The 19,627-nt window shown below is 33.3% G+C and overlaps 2 protein-coding genes and 1 non-coding gene across 7 annotated transcripts; 1 reads left to right on the top strand and 2 right to left on the bottom strand.

The window, feature by feature from the left end:
• Window positions 1-253: 253 nt before the first annotated feature.
• On the bottom strand, window positions 254-326 carry TRNAR-UCU (transfer RNA arginine (anticodon UCU)). Its single transcript has one exon. It is a non-coding gene; the product is annotated as a tRNA-Arg (tRNA).
• A 4,508-nt stretch (window positions 327-4,834) lies between these two features.
• Window positions 4,835-9,133, top strand: LOC105955898 (zeaxanthin epoxidase, chloroplastic). Of its 5 annotated transcripts, none has more exons than XM_012979703.2 (12): window positions 4,835-5,513; window positions 5,985-6,147; window positions 6,243-6,317; window positions 6,397-6,497; window positions 6,613-6,728; window positions 6,814-7,025; window positions 7,319-7,410; window positions 7,509-7,623; window positions 7,739-7,842; window positions 8,117-8,162; window positions 8,368-8,429; window positions 8,818-9,133. In XM_012979703.2, exons 1-11 carry the CDS (start codon window positions 5,122-5,124, stop codon window positions 8,422-8,424), a joined length of 1,473 nt encoding a protein of 490 aa, XP_012835157.1. In that variant the 5' UTR covers window positions 4,835-5,121; the 3' UTR covers window positions 8,425-8,429; window positions 8,818-9,133. The 5 variants fall into 5 exon arrangements, with proteins under 5 accessions (XP_012835157.1, XP_088681401.1, XP_088681400.1 ...); XM_088825275.1 differs by having other exon boundaries at window positions 4,903-5,513; window positions 6,017-6,147; XM_088825274.1 differs by having other exon boundaries at window positions 4,903-5,513; window positions 6,017-6,147; window positions 8,322-8,429.
• Window positions 9,134-14,271: 5,138 nt separating this feature from the next.
• On the bottom strand, window positions 14,272-16,441 carry LOC105955865 (uncharacterized). The gene is made up of 2 exons (XM_088825636.1): window positions 15,055-16,441; window positions 14,272-14,479 (listed from the first exon to the last, which is right to left on the bottom strand). The coding sequence occupies exons 1-2, from the start codon at window positions 16,156-16,158 to the stop codon at window positions 14,417-14,419; spliced, it is 1,167 nt and encodes a 388-aa protein (XP_088681762.1). The 5' UTR covers window positions 16,159-16,441; the 3' UTR covers window positions 14,272-14,416.
• Window positions 16,442-19,627: the final 3,186 nt, after the last annotated feature.

The raw sequence follows: 19,627 nt of genomic DNA, 5'->3' as shown, positions 1-19,627 counted from the left end.
GGGCCATTTAATTAATATATTATATGTGTTGAACTTCTTTAATTATTTATTTAATTTGAGCGAAATAATTAATTAATTATTAAAATCCTAATGATTATTCTAATGAAATGGTCACAAAATTAATCTTTTTCACTTCCAAAATTCATTTTTTTAATTTTTTGTTTCCAATTAGTTATAATGATACTTAAAAAAAAAAAAAGAATAATTCTAATGAGCTTGTAAAATCACCCAGAAAGCGACAAAAAATATATTTCACGCCCAGTGGGACTCGAACCCACAATCGCTTGATTAGAAGTCAAGCGCCTTATCCATTAGGCCATGGGCGCTTCTTGTTAATGTGAGGAAGAGAACAGTATATATCCTATACTATATTTGGAATCTTAGATATTTTTAATTAGAATTCTAGAAATAAATTTATTTCCAGCAAGGAAAAAGAAATAAAGAAAAACTGCAATAGAAATAAATATGTGCATACCTTTTGGTGGAATTTGTACACTCGGAATTTTAATTAGAATTTGAAAATATTGGGCTTTCCATATTAAAAGAATTAGGACATGGGCCGGACCACCATTACCATACTTATGTAGAGTTAATTGCAAAACTCAGTTTTACAATGTTTTTTATTAGCATAAATAGTTTTTGCAGCCCTAGGTTAATTAATTTATTTATTTATAAATATTTTACTAGATACCATAGTTTTGAAACTCAATGTGTTTTGGAAAATTCAAGTTTTTATTGTGTTTAACGAGATCGGATTTTTTTCTTGGTATTTCATTGAGTTAGAAAGTCAATTCAAAAGTCTACAACTATGGTGTTCCGAGTTTTCCCAAATTCATACAAAAAGATAGTCAAAATTACGCCCAGAGTAGAATTATAGTGCATAGGGAAATTTTCATTCATTTATGCAAAACTCTCTCATTCAACATTTAATGTAGCTGATTCAAATTGAATTAAAAAGGTAACTCAAATGACTACATATTTAGTTGGAGGCTGATTTACTAATCTATGTTCAACCTTAGAAACGGCCCAATAAAGATGGACTAGGCCGAAGCCCTGCGAGGCCCCAAAGCAAAGAGGAGTACCTAGGCCCGAGTAATTCGCTTCTTATTCTATAGCGAAACACTTTGTTAGTTTCACTAAAGAATAGGGGGAGTAGAAAATGGGGGTTGATTTGCTAATATATGTTTAACCCTCGGAACGGCCCAGTAAAGATTGATAAAAAAAATGATCTTCTCTCTCGTATACTATAAGGCTCGTGAGAAAACCCTATTAGGGTTACATTAACAAAAAGATTTCAATAAATAACATTGAATACTCTCTCCCAAGCTCTCTCTTATATTTACTATTTTCCTTTCGTCATTTTCACCACCGCCGACATAAGATCCGATGTATGGTGTACTTTCCAACGGTCTAAAAGAAGTAGGGCTTAGAGTGAGGTTTTGAGGGCGTAGATCCTACGCCATCAGCTATGATCGATTCAAGTACTTATGAAATTATTTCGAACTAATCCATTAGAAATGAAATTTCACCAGTTTTCACATAATATGATTTTTAAACTAAATAATCGCACATAAGTGTTAATTAAATTTATGCCAACTAAATATATGCTAGATTAGCGGAATTTAAATTAGGGTAAACTTCATTTTGCCTACCTGAACTATACCCAACGTATAAAACACCCCCCTGAACTTCGAAATGAACCAAAACAGCCCCTCAGTTAAAAATCCGTCCATTTTGCTGATGTGGCGTGTTGATTTTTTTAAAGTATTACATTTATTCCAGCTGTTCTATTTTTTGGACAATTTTACCCCTCTATTGAATATATATGTTTGTGAGTAAACTGCAAAAAGGAAAAACAATAAAGGCTTAATTGCAATTATATTAAATTTCTTAAAACTTTAATTTGGGACTTGATTGCAATTTCACACCAAAAAAAATTCATGAATTACCTCTACCACCACCACACCTCTTCCTCCGCCTGAATAAATTAAAAAAAAAATCTCTGATTTTATTGTCCACCAAAATTCACGTCGTCCCATCATCAATTCGAAATCTACTTCGATGAAATTTAACAGAAAGAAAATCTTTTATTTTGGTGAGTAATCTGAAATGGGCATCTCTGAGGAGGATGGCTTCGAATTGTGGGATGAGGTTTGGTTGGCGGCTGCGTTTCTTCTTGAATTTCTTGGAGATTTTGGTGTGGAGAAAAGAGGTTCACACAGGGGGTGGAAAGACCACGACGGTAGTGGTGGTGGTGAAACAAAGGTAGCGCCACCGTGGATTTGATGATAATTTGACCCGTTTGTGGAGACGATTGTGATTTGTGAGGTAGATGAAGTACGATTCAAATCTGAAAATGGTTGGAGTTAATTAGGATTTCATATGATTCATATAGAGAGAGAGAGAAGTGATTGATGAAAAGGATGAATTTTTTTATGATAAAATTCTGGGAATTGCTTTTATCGGAAGAACAGAGAGGGAAAAAAAGAAAGAAAAAGAGAAAAGAGGGAGAAGAAAGGAGGAAGAAGAAGATGGTAAGGGCAAATATGTAAAACCACTTCAAAACTAACGGTTTTACTCTAGAATTAACGGTGTTACATTTTTTAGCACTTTTTAACGTTGACCGAGAAATGGGAGGGGTTGTTTCGGGTAGGTATTTTGAACTTTACCCTTTAAATTATTAGAGACGCGAGATGTTACATTGTAACAATTGTTGATGATCATTCTACACATGGATTGATTTTATTCATCAAAAGTTTGATGCATCCAGAATTATTCCCCAATTTTTTGCTCAACTTGGTGTCACTTGTCAGTTTTTACGTGTGCAAACTCCACAACAAAACTCATTTGTGCAGAGGAAACATCAACACTTTTAAATGTAGGAAGAGCCCTTTATTTTCACTTTTCCGTCAAAATTGACTACTGCCTTCTTCTTGACAAAATGTGTTTCTACCAAGAGCTAGACTCTGTTTATTACTTATCTAACAGACAACTGGTTTTTGTGTCTTCCTTGGATATTTAATTTCTTAGTGTCTTGGAAGGCAAATAAACATGTCAACAATCTCAGGATCCTCCGCTGAAACTGAATATCGTGCAATGACCTCCGATCCTTTGCTAGTGAGCTGATTTGGATCCAACAACTTCTCGATCTTCAACATGATGTCAGCAACTCCATATTTCTCTTCTGTGGCAACCAAGCGGTCATTCACATCGCCAACAACCCAATGTTTCACTAGAGAACCAAGCATATATAGAAATCCACTGCCATTTCATTCGTGATCAAGTCTGTAACTAGTGGCGGATCTACTTGATTTTCGGAATTTATATATAGATATATAAACTTAAATGTGAAAAACATTCTTTAGTTATGTTGTAGATCAAGTGGTAGAAAGTCTAATTTGCGCATCAGCATATCCAAGTTTGACCCTTGTTTAGCACTAAATATTTTTTACTAATTTTTTTGGCATAATTCGAAAATGCAAGGATTGTATTGAAAAATGCGAAAATCTACCACTCATTTGATATTTTTACCTTTTTTTTTTCTCTAAATCTTTCCAATATTCTTATAAAATTTAGAATTTTTTTTTAGCTTTTATTTTGTTTACATATTTGTATTGTCTTACGTGTATAAAACGCCGTCAACTTTCGGTCCACTATTTTTATTAAATATATTTATGTTTTTTTGCTATATTCAATTCCGAATATCCTTGCCAAAAGTCCTGGATTCTTCACTATCTGTACGAATCGTTCCGACCAACAACCGGCAGACATGTTATTAAAATGTCGTTTCGTATGAAATTCAATAAAATATTGTTCAAATATGTATGGCTTAAATATACACTTAATATCAACACATTAATCTCTTTTTGTCAAACCAATTAAATTCTAACACGTGTCAGCCTCCAAGTTCCAGCTACTGTTGACATTAGCACATGCTGCACCGCCCTCGTTGCACACACCACTAATGGCCCATTATTTAATCTTTTTAATAAAGTTTAAAAATTATTTTTTGTTTATCCAAATATATAAAGTCGGCGCATGTTAGCACCTACCACTAAGGTAGTGGGGGATTGACTAATGGAGATCATATTAAAAATATCTTTAATCCTAATTGGTTACCGGTCGTTTTCTATTCCCCTTTTATAAACACACATGGCGGGAACATATAGGTATAGGGGCCATATCTATATAATATATATTCAGGTAACAATTTAACAAATTTACCCACATTTTAAGAATATTTATCCAATTTAACGTATTTTAATAATATTTTATTTAGTCGATTTAACGCATGCTAAAACGCACATATTTAGAGGTGAAAGTCGGAACTGAATTTCCAATTTTCGCCCGTTACAATTCGACAAGGTTTCAATTTTGGAACAATTTTTTTTAATTCTAATTACCAAATTTCCGATTTCAGACATTTTTCAAATTTTTGGGAATGGAATTGGAACTGTAGAAAAACTATTTGGGATTTCCGATTTTCAATCTGATTAAATTTTCAAAATTAATACCGAAAATTGCGATTTTTTTTTACTGAAAAATACACCAATAGTATATATATATATATATATATTAATTACTTAGTGTAAATATTATCATATTTTTTTCCAGTGCAAATGGAATCATTGTAAAACTAAAATTACTCATACGACAATTTAGAAATTTGCTGGTCTAAAATATTAGAATTTGATCGTATAAGTAATTTTAGTTTTATGATTTTACGAAAGTAGTTCTCATTTTCTAAAATTTATGCCAAGAACCTTGCAAAATAAATACAAGTTCTAATTACAATATGCCATATAGATTTGGGTGAATCTAAAAAAAATGAATTGAATTTAAAAAATATTTAGTCAAATCATAAATAAATAAATAAAACCCGACCACGTGGACACGTGAACAAGTTTGTAGACGTACGCAAGATGAGTAATAATATAAACACAGTCGGTTGCGCCACCACCTCATCCCCCACCGCCGCCGCTTCATCTCTATTATTATTTGGATGTTGACTTTGACTCCGATCCCAACTATATTAGATTCTACTATTTATTGTCTAAATTCCATGATTGCCTTTTCCAACGTTGTTCATACGAAAAAAATAAATAAATAAAATAAAATAAAATGAGTTCAAACGTGCTCCACAATCCAATTCACCTCTCAACAACAAGAACCCATCCCCAATTTCGCTTGAAAAAACCGGGAAGAATTAGAGCCGCCGGAGAAAGTTCATCGAGGGCGGCGCCGCCGCCGCGGGTGCTAGTGGCGGGCGGCGGAATAGGGGGTTTGGTACTGGCGCTGGCGGCGAAGAGGAAAGGGTTGGATGTGGTGGTGTTTGAGAAGAATATGAGCGCCGTCAGAGGGGAGGGGCAGTATAGGGGGCCTATTCAAATACAGAGCAACGCTCTGGCGGCGTTGGAAGCCATTGATATGGATGTGGCGGAGGAGGTTATCGCCGCCGGTTGCATCACCGGTAACCGCCTCAATGGCCTTGTTGATGGCCTTTCTGGTTCTTGGTTAGTGTTTTTTTTTTCTTTTTTTTTTTGTATATAGAAATATTTGAATTATATTATGTCCCATTATTTAATTAATTAATTAATCAATAATTCAATATATCTAAATAAATAATTTGCCAACTTGGCCACTAGTTAGTGAGTTAGTAGAGTGTGTTTTGACTAAAAAAACATTAATTTAAGTCGATTTTTCACATATAAAAAATGTCTAGTGCAGTTTACGTCTTTCGTTTCGCGACTGCTGATTTTGAGACAAATTGATTGTGCAAATAATTTCATATTGATTTTTTGTTCTTAATTATTATGAATCAATTTTCGAAATGTGGATGGAAAAATTGATGGAGTTTGTATGATTAGCAATATAATATAAAATCAATGTGTGTAACTATTTATTACTAGCCTAAATTAAAATTCTAAATTAATAAATATGGGTAAAATTCGTTTTGTGTAAAACGGTGTAAGTTGATGAATCAGGTATGTGAAGTTTGATACATTCACTCCTGCAGCTGAACGGGGCCTACCCGTTACTAGAGTCATTAGTCGAATGACTTTGCAACAAATTCTTGCTCGAGCAGTCGGCTCCGATATAATTCTCAACGAGAGCAATGTCGTTGACTTTGTGGACAACGGTCAAAAGGTAGTCTCGATTTTTTCACTAATTTTAATTACATTCTTAAAAAATATATTTTTGATTTATACTAGGAAATTTATAATTTCTTTTTGTAAGTTTAGGTTATTGCGAAACTTGATAATGGCAAGTGTTACGAGGGTGATGTTCTTGTTGGTGCCGACGGGATATGGTCTAAGGTAATTTCTTACAATTTTTGAAAAAAAAGAATTAATTTTTATTTGGCTTAATTAAAATTGATTAGTTAATCCAATATAGGTACGGACGAATTTGTTTGGACCAACTGAAGCCGAATACTCGGGCTACACTTGTTACACTGGGATTGCAGATTTTATTCCGGCTGATATAGCGACAGTTGGGTATGTTATTTTGTATTGTATTTTTATTGCATCTAATTTTATCGATAAATTATATTGTTTCCGAGATAATTTAAACGGGTTAATCATATTAATAGTTTATCGAATTATTTCACAGGTACCGTGTGTTTTTAGGCAGCAAGCAGTACTTTGTTTCTTCCGATGTGGGCGGAGGAAAAATGCAGTGGTATGCTTTCCACAAAGAATCGCCCGGTGGAGTCGATATTCCCTACGGTAATCTTTCTTTTTCTTTTTCTTTTTTTTTTCCGGAGAATTTTTTACGTAAATTCTTTATTTAATTTTTTATTTTTAATTTTAGGTAAAAAGGAGAGGCTACTTGAATTATTTGAGGGTTGGTGTGATAATGTTATAGAACTATTAACTGCGACCGATGAGGATGCAATTCTTAGACGTGATATATATGATCGAAATCCGACTTTTACGTGGGGGAAGGGGCGTGTGACGTTACTTGGTGATTCCGTACACGCTATGCAACCAAATTTAGGACAAGGCGGATGTATGGCAATTGAGGTCGATTTTATTATTTTTTATAATTTATAATTTTAAAATAATTAAAAAAAAAAGTAATTTTTCTCGAGTTTATGATCATCTATATCTCTATCAAGAAATAATTTTTATTTATGAAATGCTGCATCTTTAACCTATTCTCTATCAAGAAAACGTATTACTCTTAAGGCCCTGTTTGGATGGGAAGATATGTCGTGATTAAATTAAGTAATTGGGACTTATTTAAATTAGTTACTTGGTTAAATTAAACGAGACGTAATTTAAATTAACATAACGTTATATTTTCATGGTCACAGGATGGACATCAGCTAGCGGAGGAGCTCGATAAAGCATGGAAGCAAAGTTTTGAGTCACAAAGTGCAGTCGACATAGTTTCTTCTTTAAAGAGGTAAAACAAAATTAGTTTATTTAGTGTCTCGAAATTTTGGTTAAAAAAAAAAACAAAAAAGAAAACTCGTCGTTTCGATTTTTTTGTGTTTTCTACAGATATGAAGATGCTCGGAAAGTACGAGTTGCAATTATCCATGGATCAGCTAGAATGGCTGCATATATGGCTAGTACTTACAAAGGGTATCTTGGAGTTGGACTCGGTCCTTTGTCGGTACGAACTTTGAAGACAATTATTTGATTAAAAACATGAAAAATTAAGTTTCCGTGCAGAAAAAATTACTGCGTAACGGGATTTTTTTTTTTTTTTTTAATTTTATATTTTGTAGTTCATAACGAAGTACAGAATACCGCACCCTGGAAGAATTGCAGGCGGAATAATGCTCGAAATTGCTATGCCATCAATGCTAAGTTGGGTTCTTGGTGGTAATCGGTGAGAATCGAAGTCCCTTCTTTTACCAATGTTTTTTTATTACATGTTAATAATTTTCTAGTTCCGTGATTTTAATTTTAATTTTTTTGATAATTCGTTCGATGAATTCATCTCTCATTTTTATTTCATTTAAAATACTAGTATTAAATAATTGTTTAGAATTATTTATTTCGTAGGTAAAAATGTAGACCGATTTTTAGATAGTTTTAATAAGGTGTAATAATAATTTCCCTAAAGTGGTTTTGATAACGTGACATATTGCATACCGTTGCAGTTCAAAACTCGAAGGAAGAGCACCCCATTGCAGGATTTCCGACAAAGTACGTTTACCATATCAATACTTTAATGTTAACACAATTTTTTTATTTTATTCGACGGTTTCGAAATCTCAATAATTCCAAAAAACTTTCTTAATGTTATTATTGTTATTTTCTACGCCTCCTTTGTATAAAAAGATAAATATTTAACCATTTGTGAAGGCCAGCGATCAATTACTAACATGTATTAGAGACGATTATGCTCTAGGGCGAGCCGTTTTTCGTCATAGACCGAAGTAGCGAACTTGGCACTTGGATCACATAATTAAGGTAAGAATATTCACCTCCTTTTTTAATTCCTTTTTTGATCCTTCGAGGCACTCTAAAATTAGATAAATAATAATTATTAATAACAACATGGTTAAAAAATAGTTAATGTAACGAAAAATATGTAATGCAAGAAAATTAAAACCCAAAATTGGTGAAGAAATTAGAATTATTAGATAATTGATGTATATCCGCATTCCGGAAATGGCTTTCTTGTGCTAAATAGTGACTTGTAAAAAAAGAAACAGAGACGAAAAACTATTATTTATTTAGTTATTTATTTATTAATATTAGCAACCAACCCTATCATTTATTTTATTTAGCTCGCAGCCTCCGAAATGGTTAGTTTTTTCATATTCTTGTTTTTTTTATTTGTAAATATGGAATGCAGGCAAAGATTTTGTATGAAGACGATGAAAATTCCGCATAAGAGGCCAACAAATTAAAGAATGACGAGAGTGGAGTTTTCAGGCCATATATTTAGTTGAAACTTGTACATAATTTATACGTAGCAGTTGAGTTCGGTGACGAGTGTAACATTAGTTTAATGGTTCAATTTTCTTTGGATTTGGATACCGCAGGTCGTTTACAAGCTCAATTTTATACGCAAACGAGTGCTTCTGCATTTTATTTAGTTTGGAGGGTTATAAGTGAATATGAAATTAATAGTGTTTTATATTTATGTTTGAATTTGCACGAGGAAGAAATTGTTTCGGGTTTTTGAGTTCTCGAATTTCGGGTTTCTGGGTTTCGGAAGAAAAAATCATTTTCAGTATGTCCTTTAATATTTAATAGAATAAAATTTGAACATGGAATTACAGCCCAAAATAAAAATAAAAAAATAATAAAAAATTCCCAGCAGTGCTGACATGCAATGAACATTTCATATTTAAAGATAACTCCTGAAAGTAGTCCAAGAAAATTAATAATTTTCCAACTTGATGGTAATTAAGCCGGCTAATGCTTATGCTATTCATAATATTGTTAACTTGATTCTTGATTTTATGGTATTTTTTTTAATACATATTTTTTATTAATAAAAGAAGGATTGTGACGAAATTCCAGAAAACTCCAAGGACAATTTTTCCGGCCATTCAGTTTGAATGTAACTGTTATACATATTTTATTTAATATTTTGTAATTAATATATATATATATATTTAGATCATTTTTCTAATTTTTTGCAAGTCGTTTGTCAACCCAATTCCTCTCAATTTTTGAAATATTGTGGTTAGAATATAATTGCGGGAATAATAAAATTATTCGAAAAATTGTATATAAGAATTTTATTTATGCATTTGTATTAAAATTGTATCCCTATCCTCTTCTATGTACATTTCCTACTTTTTCGCGTCGTTTTTCGGTGACTTTCTTTTGACGTTCGTCGCCGTATACGTGATGAGCAACATAACCTTCTAGATTCCGTGAAATGTCATTTACTTTGTACTCGTTTTGTGTAAAAATACAGTTTCTGATGTACCACAATCTGACATTTACAAGGCAAAAAACACATCTTACAATAATTTTGTTTCAAAATGTGGAATTCGAATTTGGTCAAATGGATACAAACTGGAGAATATTCGACATAATATAGAAGATTCCACTAAATTTGACACCACCAGTGATGGTCGTATAATAAAATTCATAGTTGATGAATTATTGTGATTATTTAAACATAAGGGATTTTTCCGTAATTTGATCTTACCTAAAAAAGGTGGCCGTAATTTACCCAAGAAAATATAATACAAAATAAATTGAAATGTACTAATCAAAGATGACAACGATTGGGGCTCTTTGACATAACCCCCTCATTACTTTTTTTAATGGGGATAGGCCCAAAATATTTTAGACCATTTGAGAAAAGCCCATGTTCCAATTTCAGCCATTCTGTTTCCAGCTTTACCCCGCCCGCCACCTCATGACTGGGCCACGCGCTCCGCGAATTATTATTTTTTTTTCCGTTTTTTTAATCGACTATGAAGCATAGTCGATTAGTCTTAAATCGACTATGCTTCATAGTCGATTAAGGAAATTCTTTATTTTTTAACTTTTTTTTTGTTTCTAATTTTTTTTTAAATTTTTTTTTTAATTTTTTCTCTATTAGGTTTATTAATGGATAGTCGATTAAAATTTAACTATTAAAAATAACAAATCACAATTACAAAAAAAATACAAAATCAATTATATTTAAAAAAAAATACAAACATTGTAATTGATTTATACATTGGAATCAATAAACAAAAAATCAAAAAAAAAAAAATTAACAACTAGAGTCGGTTAACCTTAATCGACTACTGAACATAGTCGATTAAGCCTTAATCGACTATGTTCAATAGTCGATTAAACCACGTAGTCGATTAAGGGTCCTGCCTGCGCGAATTTTTTTTTCTGCGCCGTTTTCCGCCACAATCCACCAAAAAACCCTAGATCTGTTCTTCATCGTCACCACATCGTCGCCATACCACAGCATCACCACCCCACTTCCATATTCTAACTGTTTTTACACCAAAAAACCCTAATTGCTTATGGGCCTTGATTTACTCCCATCAGAATCCAACTCTCCTTCGAAACCAATCCCTAACAATGACGTGTGCGTCGGGATTGGCGGCGGCGGGAAGCTGGGCAGCGAGTTCCCGAGCGGAGACGGCGGTTTGGAGTGCTGCTGGGAACACCGCCGCCATGGCCAGTTAGGTGGCGAATACAAAAACATCTTCCTTTGACCGATAATCCATGGCGGAGGTAATTGCCAAGAGAAGTGAGAAGAGAGAAGACGAGAAGAGGGAAGACGAGAAGAAGAAGAGAGAATGGCAGATTCGAGAAGATGAGAAGACGAGAAAAAAAAGAGAGAACGGCAAATGGTTAGGGATAATAAGGGTGGTTTGGGAATTATTAAATAATATTTGGGTAGGATATTAGGTAAGTGGGTTTTCTTTAATTATTTTTGGGAGGGGGTGTTTTCTTAACTCATTTACCTAGATGAGGGGTCTTGCTAATTATTCCTTTTATATTTAGTAGTCTTTGATATTAAGCCCCTATTAAGCTGCCACGTGTCAATCGGTACGACCCAAGGATGATAATACGACGATGCCGTTTGTTGCTTAGCTGGACCCCACGTGCCAGCGGTCCTTATGGTCGTGGACTTGCTCCACGTCATTTTTCAGTTTTTCACAGGTCGCACGTGCACCACCTGGTTCAGTACGAAATATTATTTGAATAATAAATAAAACAAAATTAGCTGTATTTATGTTGAATCCATGTTGGATTTCTTTCTATTTGAAATCAGGGACAGCTAATTTTTGTTCACATAAACTCAACTTCTTTGTTAATTGGACAAAATAAAATTTATATAATGAACCATACCCTATTCATTGAATTATAATACTCTTCTTAACCTTCATCTAAAATTTTGACACTTGGCATCGTTTGAATAAACAGTTGAGAAATATTTTATTCGATAAGTTGCCTCTTGCTTTAAGAGCAACTCCAATGGAGATACATCAAAATGGAGCATTAAACATTCATTTGATACTTGATATAATACTTTGATACTTCTAGAAAAAAAATTCACTCCAACCACAAGTATCAAATAAATTATCAAATTTTAAATATATGAATAATTATATTATTAAATTCCACGTGTCAAATAGTGATAGGTTAATGGAGTGGTTACATTTTTGATACCTCATTTTCCAGGGAGTATTTTTGCACCTCGGGGTGGTTGAATATCAAAATAGTACTCACTTTAATGCCTCCATTGGAGGAGGATTTTTTAATTTTAGAGCATCAAAGTGGTAGTTTTTTAGTTTGATACCCCATTTAGTTCCTCCATTGGAGTTGCTCTAAGAGTTAAAAAATGTAGAGCAACTTTAATGGAGGAATTAAGAGCAACTCCAATGGAGGCATTAAATGAGGTATTAAACTAAAAAACTACCATTTTGATGCTCTAAAATTAAAAAATCCTCCTCCAATGGAGGCATTAAATGGAGAATTATTTTGGTACTCAACCACCCGGAGGTGCAAAAATAATCCCTGGAAAATAAGGTATCAAAAATATAACCACCCAATTAACCTATCACTATTTGACACGTGGCATTTAAAAATATAATTATTCATATATTTAAAATTTGATAATCTATTTGATACTTGTGGTTGGAGTGAATTTTTTTCCAAAAAGTATCAAAATATTATATCAAGTATCAAATGAATAGTTAATGCTCCATTTTGATATCTCCCCTTGGAGTTGCTCTAAATGGGGTATCAAACTAAAAAACTACCATTTTGATGCTCCAAAATTTAAAAATCCTCCTCCAATGGAGGCATTAAAGGGAGAACTATTTTGATATTCAACCACCCCGAGGTGCAAAAATACTCCCTGGAAAATGAGGTATCAAAAATGTAACCACTCTATTAACCTATCACAATTTGCCACGTGACATTTAATAATATAATTATTCATATATTTAAAATTTGATAATCTATTTGATACTTGTGGTTGGAGTGGATTTTTTTTCTAGAAGTATCAAAGTATTATATCAAGTATCAAATGAATGTTTAATGCTCCATTTTGATGTCTCTCCACTGGAGTTGCTCTTAGTGCCTTATTTTCAAAATTCATTTTTAAAGTGGTTAGATAATGAATTTATAATTTATTTTTACTTATTATAAAATTATAAATAAAAATGTTGGATAAATATACTTTTCAAAACACATCTAAAAAACTATCCGAAATTATTTTTTGAATTTTTATGTTTAAAGATCATTTTTTAACAAATTACCTAACACTTCGAAATAGCATATAAGCTCTTAAACACTTACTTTGCGCGCGCGCACACACACACACACACACACACACACACACACACACACACACACACACACACACATATATAATATGTATTTTTATCTAGAGAATATTTATGACTTATATTTTGATTTAGTACTATCTGATGGGGGAGGATTTGGCAACGGGTCTAACTCCTGTATTTGTACAGTACCACTATTATATGATACGGTAGTGGTATTGTATTTTCAATACCATGGTAATAATACCGTATTTAATTAATATATTGTTCTTTTATATTAGATAATAATTAATAAAAAATTACTACATAAAATAAATAAGTCAAAACTTACAAAGTTAAAATACAATTCATAAAAAAATGTTTTATGAGATAACATTGAAGTTTAGTGCAACAAAAAGTGTAATCTTGTTTGATTGAAATGAAAAATTCATGGCTCTTTTAGTCTTATTTTTTAAGTTCTGGCTAAATCAATAAAGTTGAAGTTCGATAAATATTGAGGGAGTTTTGAGAAATTAAATAAGATCATATTATATAGCCAATTTTCTTGGTTAAAGTGTTAGAACTTTTATAGTGCTTTCATAGAGGGTCTTATTATAATTTATATAATTCAAAGTGTAACAATTGAAAATTAATAATAAAGTACCACGTACCGATATACAGTACTGAAAGTAACGATATACCGTATAATGGTATACCACAATTGTTGGTTTCGAGTTTTTCAATATCATATAATTAATAGGTACACGGTATTGATTAAATATTCGGCAACCATACCGAAACAACCCCAAAATCTATATAATCGGTAAGATATACAGGGGGCATGGGAGAAAAATCACACACAAAGAAGATATAATTGTATAATGAAAAAATACATTTTCTCTAATTGAAGTCTAATCACTACAAATTACACGTATATACTTAATTACTTTTTTTTCTTCAGATTAAAAAAATAATATACATTTTCTCTATTTTTGTAAATCGATTTTTTTTTTTTTTTTTTTAATATTTCAATACAATGTATTATTTTATTCCTTTTGTTTTCAGTACAAGATTCTTCTTTTCTTTTTCAGCGTAAACCTTTTCCGATTTCCTAAATCAAACCCTCAGCTTTTGTACCCAAATGCGGCAAAAAAAGCAAACACGAGGTTTCGATTATCTGAAAAGAATAAAACAAAAGCGAAAAAGAATCTAAAATGACGCCCGGTTCACCGACTCAGCCAGTTTCCCAAGTCTCTCCACTAACTCCGGCGACTAGGGGTGGGTTTTTTTTACCAAATTGCCCTACCAACCCGATGCCCTACCGTACCGTGCCGATTCTCTACCGAAAAATCTCTACCGAATTATTACCGTACCCTACCGAAATGTTTTGGTAGGGCAACGGCACTTAACATTATTAAAATGGTAATGACCTACCGTACCGAAATATTATTAATAAATAAATTTTTATTTTAATAATTCAATTTATTATATATAATTGATGTTAAAAGTTTTTATGTTATAATTTTATTTAAGAAATACTTTACATTAGGTAAATTTAGAACATATATTTAGGACACTTATATTTTAAAAATTAGTTTTGTACATTTTAAACATGTATACCTTGAATTGCTTTGAAAAAAATATATTCAATTTAGACTTAAATAATAGATAATATAAATTGGTAATTACCATTACCATACCCTACCGTACCGAACTTTTGGTATACCGAAATCGGTATACCGAAGTTTTTGGTAGGGCAATGGTAATGGATTTCATAATACCGAAATTTCGGTATTGGTAGTGATTCGAGGGGTTTGGTACGGTTGCCCTACCAAACCCACCCCTACCGGCGACACCTTCTTAGCCGGTTTCTTTCCCTTCTCCCGCCGGAAATCAAACCCCAAAGCATCCGAAACCTCGTCGGAGCTCCACCCGGCTTTCCGCAGTGTATCCGAGAACCGATCCGCTTTCAACAGCAACGCGTCCATCAGCGATTGGTTATCGATCAACACCATTTCTCCGTCGTCGAAGAACCCGGACGCCGCCACGTCGACAATCTCCGCCACGTCGGATTCCGCCCACCCGCTCTCCCTCAGAACCGACCCGATTCGGCTGACGTAACCCTCGACCCACTCAGGCATCCCGGATCTCGGCAGTGCCGGATTCGAATTCGACTTCCTGCGGCGGCGATTCACGGCGGCGTCGCTCCAGAACTCCACCCACCGCGGAGCTCGGCCGCCGGTGATTGTATCTAAACTTCTCCTCGAGAAATCGGCCGACGGAAGCGGCAACCCGGTTGATTTTTCGCTGAAGGACCGCTGGAATTTCGGGTCGGATCCGCCGACGAAGAAGTCGGATAAATCGAACCCGCAGCAGAAAATTAAATTCTCGTCGACGTAGAAAATAGGGTTTCCGGCGAGACAAGGGTTACAAGGTAAGTAGCAGTGGTTGAAAACGGGTATCATAAGCGGGCCCCGTTTAAGAGCGTTTCGGGCTATTTTCAGGGCGGTTTCCGGGTCGGGTGGGCGCGGGCCCCACGCTTTGGACCACAGAGAATAACGAGCTATATGGAAAGAAATTGAAGCCAGGGGGAGGTCAATGGAGCCACGGAGGTGTAGCCGAGCCGATCCAGACGACCGCCAGTCGGGGAAACCGGCGCCGAGAGGCAAGCCGGCTGACAAGACGGCTTTCAGGTCCGGCGGGAAGGAGAACCCAAATTCCGCCTCGGCTAACGCGAACTCGGTCTCGGATAACCCGGTCTGGACCGGCGTACCTGAATTTTTTAAGTGGGAAACTACTCTGTCTGCGAGGGATGTAAAAGAGACGAGGCTGTTGCGCGGTGGGAGCGTGGCGGAGGGAACGGTGGCGGCGGCGGCGCGTGCGGAGAGACGGCGGAGACCGGCTGCATGGGCCTTGTTCAGACCGGTCATCCTCCGGTCCACGTCAACCATAATAGCTTTCGGGTTTTCTTTATTGCAGAAAAATGGTTTGATTTGGTTGTATGGAGATTTTAGAGAGAGAGAAAGAGACAATATATAGAGAGCAATTGAGTAGGGGCCCACTTTCAGACTTCAAGAGTAATCTTAATAAATAGGAATTAATGAGTAATGACAATGCCAGAGAAATGTAGTTAATTAATTATTAAGTTTTGAATTTTTAGTTTAATAGGAGATCCAAGATCGATTCAAATGTAATGTAAATTACACTTAATCCTCTATAAATTAATTAATACAGCCGGAATCCTGAGAAATTCTATTAGTTTAGCGAATTATTAAAATATCGAGTTAATAATTTAACACATTTTTACTGAGTCGGGTTCGGGAGAAACTATTATTTAACCGTATTTATTAATTTATTGAGTATTAATTTATTGAGGTTTTAATGTACTCTAAGTAGAAGCTACATAGGGGTTTTGAATGGGGGCGTAGATTGGTTAGTCGGGATGGCAATGGAACAGGTACAGCAAAATCCATCCCGTATTCGATATAAATTTTTGCATTAATCTTTATACTCGTTTCTTATTTTTTTCGGGGCGGATATTTCTTGCTATTTTCAGGGTACGGCAGGGCGGGTACCCATTGAGGGCGGTCAAATTACTATCCCTATTGGTTAAAGTGAAATTAGTTTAAAAAAATCAAGTAATTTAGATTTTTTGATTAGTTGTGTTGTTTTTAGTGAAAAAGGATTACGGATGGAGTTAAATACAGTGTTGCCTGGTAAGAGCCAGCCGGGATAATTCTGCCGAAGAGCTAGGATATTTTTTATTAAAAATAATAAAAGCCGGTCGACATATGTAATACCACAAATTTTTTTTTCAACACCTCCAACATAAAAATATTAATTTGCCTTTAAAATAATTTAAGACCAAATTAGAAATACAAAATATTAAAAATAAAAATAAAACCCTTTCCTTTGTGCAAGACCAAAATAAATACATAAACTCACAAACTCATCAATTATTTCACAACTTAAAAATTCCCTTCTTCTTATTCTCTTTCTTCTTCACAAAACCCACCAACAACCCTACACATCAAAATAATCAGATATACACCAACATTCACAATGAAATCAGAAAACAAGAAGATGATGGTTTATGAAGTATGTTTACCCGTTTATTTTAGCTTATGGGTCGTTTTTTTTTCGGAGAAAAAAAAAATCGCCGATACCAGAAATGGGTGTTTGTAGACCGATTTTTGTAACCTATTTTTGTTACAAAAATCGGTAACCACGTGCCGATTTTTTAAACAAAAATCAGAATACCGATTTTTTTGGACAATATCGGTGCTGGCGATTTATAAGAAATATTGAATGAGGGCATAATAGTTTTCTTTGGTCTTGATATAAGAAAATTAAGTTAATTTGTGGTCTTGAACTAATGAACCCTTTTATATGTACTGTTTGAACAAAGAAAAATTAGGTTTGCATAAATCCGCCGCCTTAGTAAAATCCTTAGTTATAGAACCATCTAGTATTTACTTAGTATTGACACATTTATTTATATGCTGCACGCACAGTGTATTTCACCCGATTTAACATAGAATAGACCGTAGTTACACATGGCATTAGATTAGATTCATTAAATTATGTTTTATTACTTGGAATTGGAAGATAAATAAACAAACGGTTAATTATTCAAACAAAGCACGTGAGGTTGTCACATGTCACATGTGGATATGACCTTAATATCATTCCTTTGATTAAGAAAAATATAAAATATATATATATATATATATATATATATATATATATATATATATATATATATATATATATATGTTAATTGTGGTGACTTAAATTGTTAACCCACTACTTTATACTTTTCATTTAATTTTTTTAAGGGGCTTATATTTGAGTTCTTTTGCAATGCAATTTATAGTGAAGCAAGTTGGCAATGAGCATCTTAAAAAATGAATAAAGATTGGATTTGTGCCATTTGTGGAATCGAACACCAAGTCTTGAATTAATATTATGGATTGGTAATATATTTATTTAATAATTATTATTAGATCCTTGAGTACTATATATTAAAGGCTACTAACATGCCCTATTGACCAAAATCAAACTGTAATAGTGTGGCACACGGGATTCTTGTACGAGGTCCATTGCTTAAGCCTTGAATTAACCACAAGTAAATGATGATTTTTCTAGATTAAAATCAAATGGAACGGATCGTATATAGTTTTTTTGAAAATTTTCTAAATTTTTTCGCAAGTTAAAAATGAGTCCCAATTTCCGTTCCAAAAAAGCGGAACTTTTAAAATTTCAAGAATTGCATTAATTTATAAATTTTTTTTCAAATTCGGATATAATGAATTTTCATATAAAAGATTCAATTTTTTTTCGAATGTTTTCAACAAAATACAATAAAATTCAAAAGTGGGTTCAAGGAAATTCAATAAAATCACCCACAGGAACAACAAAGTGCACAACACATAGTTCTTGAAAAAAAATGCAACATAGTGTTTACTTGGTCCGTGGGTATTTATATATTTTCATATAAGATATATCTTAAATTCTATAATATAATTACACAATATATGATAAAATTACTCTTTTCTTTATGTATATCGGAAAACAATTGAAATATTCAAAACTAAAATTATATTGGAAATTGGAATTTCTGATAATTTTATATATGATATCAATTTTGTTCCAAAAAAAATTCGAAAAAAATCAGATGTTGGCATTTAGGAAATTGGAATGAATAAAGGGTTCCGAATGCGAATTTGAATCGGCGGGATACAAAAATGCCGTTCCGATTTCCACCCCCAAGCAAATACAGTAGAACCTCGATAAATTAATACCCGATAAATTAATAAGCTCGCTTAAATAATAAATTTTCCCGGTCCCGACTCGGGAACAACGTGCTAAATTAATAATTCGGTAAATTTATAAGATAATACACATTCGGAAATATTAAGAAGCCCCATATAATATATAAATTAATAATTCATAAAACAAATACTTAAATTACATGGTACAATACATATTTTGTAGATCTATGAAGGTTGGATAAAATATAATTTAATTGCCGTTATTTTGGGCCTCAAAGAAAGTTACTGGTCCAGTTACGGTAAACAATAAGCCCATTGGATAAGCAATTGCAAATATGACCGGTTTTGTATATGCTTTAAAAAAAAAGGCGGCGGATATATGCAATCCCATTATTTTATTAGTTCAAATCCACGTAAAGCAATTTATTAGTTCAAGTCCGTAAATTAATTTAATTTTAATACATCAAAACCATACCCCTATCATTAAATAATACCCAAATACAAACAAACTATATTTTTAATTTGTCCAAGACGAAAAAGAAATTAAAAAAAAACAAAAAAAAAAATAAATAGAAAAAACTCATATATGCCGCCACTAGACCGCCGAGACAACGACCCAAATATATAATACCCAAATACAAACAAA

This window comes from Erythranthe guttata, chromosome 11 (genome assembly GCF_056151865.1).
Source record: "Erythranthe guttata isolate IM_541 chromosome 11, IM_541, whole genome shotgun sequence".
Classification (NCBI taxonomy): Eukaryota; Viridiplantae; Streptophyta; class Magnoliopsida; order Lamiales; family Phrymaceae; genus Erythranthe; species Erythranthe guttata.
Note: the sequence above shows the minus strand (reverse complement) of the source record. Positions and strands in the feature narration are given on the sequence as shown.

Coding starts and splice junctions, on each gene's coding strand:
- LOC105955898 (XM_012979702.2), top strand. CDS start 5,122: ATGAGTTCAAACGTGCTCCACAATCCAATTCACCTCTCAACAACAAGA. Junction 6,498..6,612: donor GCTGATATAGCGACAGTTGG/GTATGTTATTTT, acceptor ATTATTTCACAG/GTACCGTGTGTTTTTAGGCA. Junction 8,163..8,321: donor ATTGCAGGATTTCCGACAAA/GTACGTTTACCA, acceptor CCATTTGTGAAG/GCCAGCGATCAATTACTAAC.
- LOC105955865 (XM_088825636.1), bottom strand. CDS start 16,158: ATGGTTGACGTGGACCGGAGGATGACCGGTCTGAACAAGGCCCATGCA. Junction 14,480..15,054: donor CGGCTAAGAAGGTGTCGCCG/GTAGGGGTGGGT, acceptor ACCCACCCCTAG/TCGCCGGAGTTAGTGGAGAG.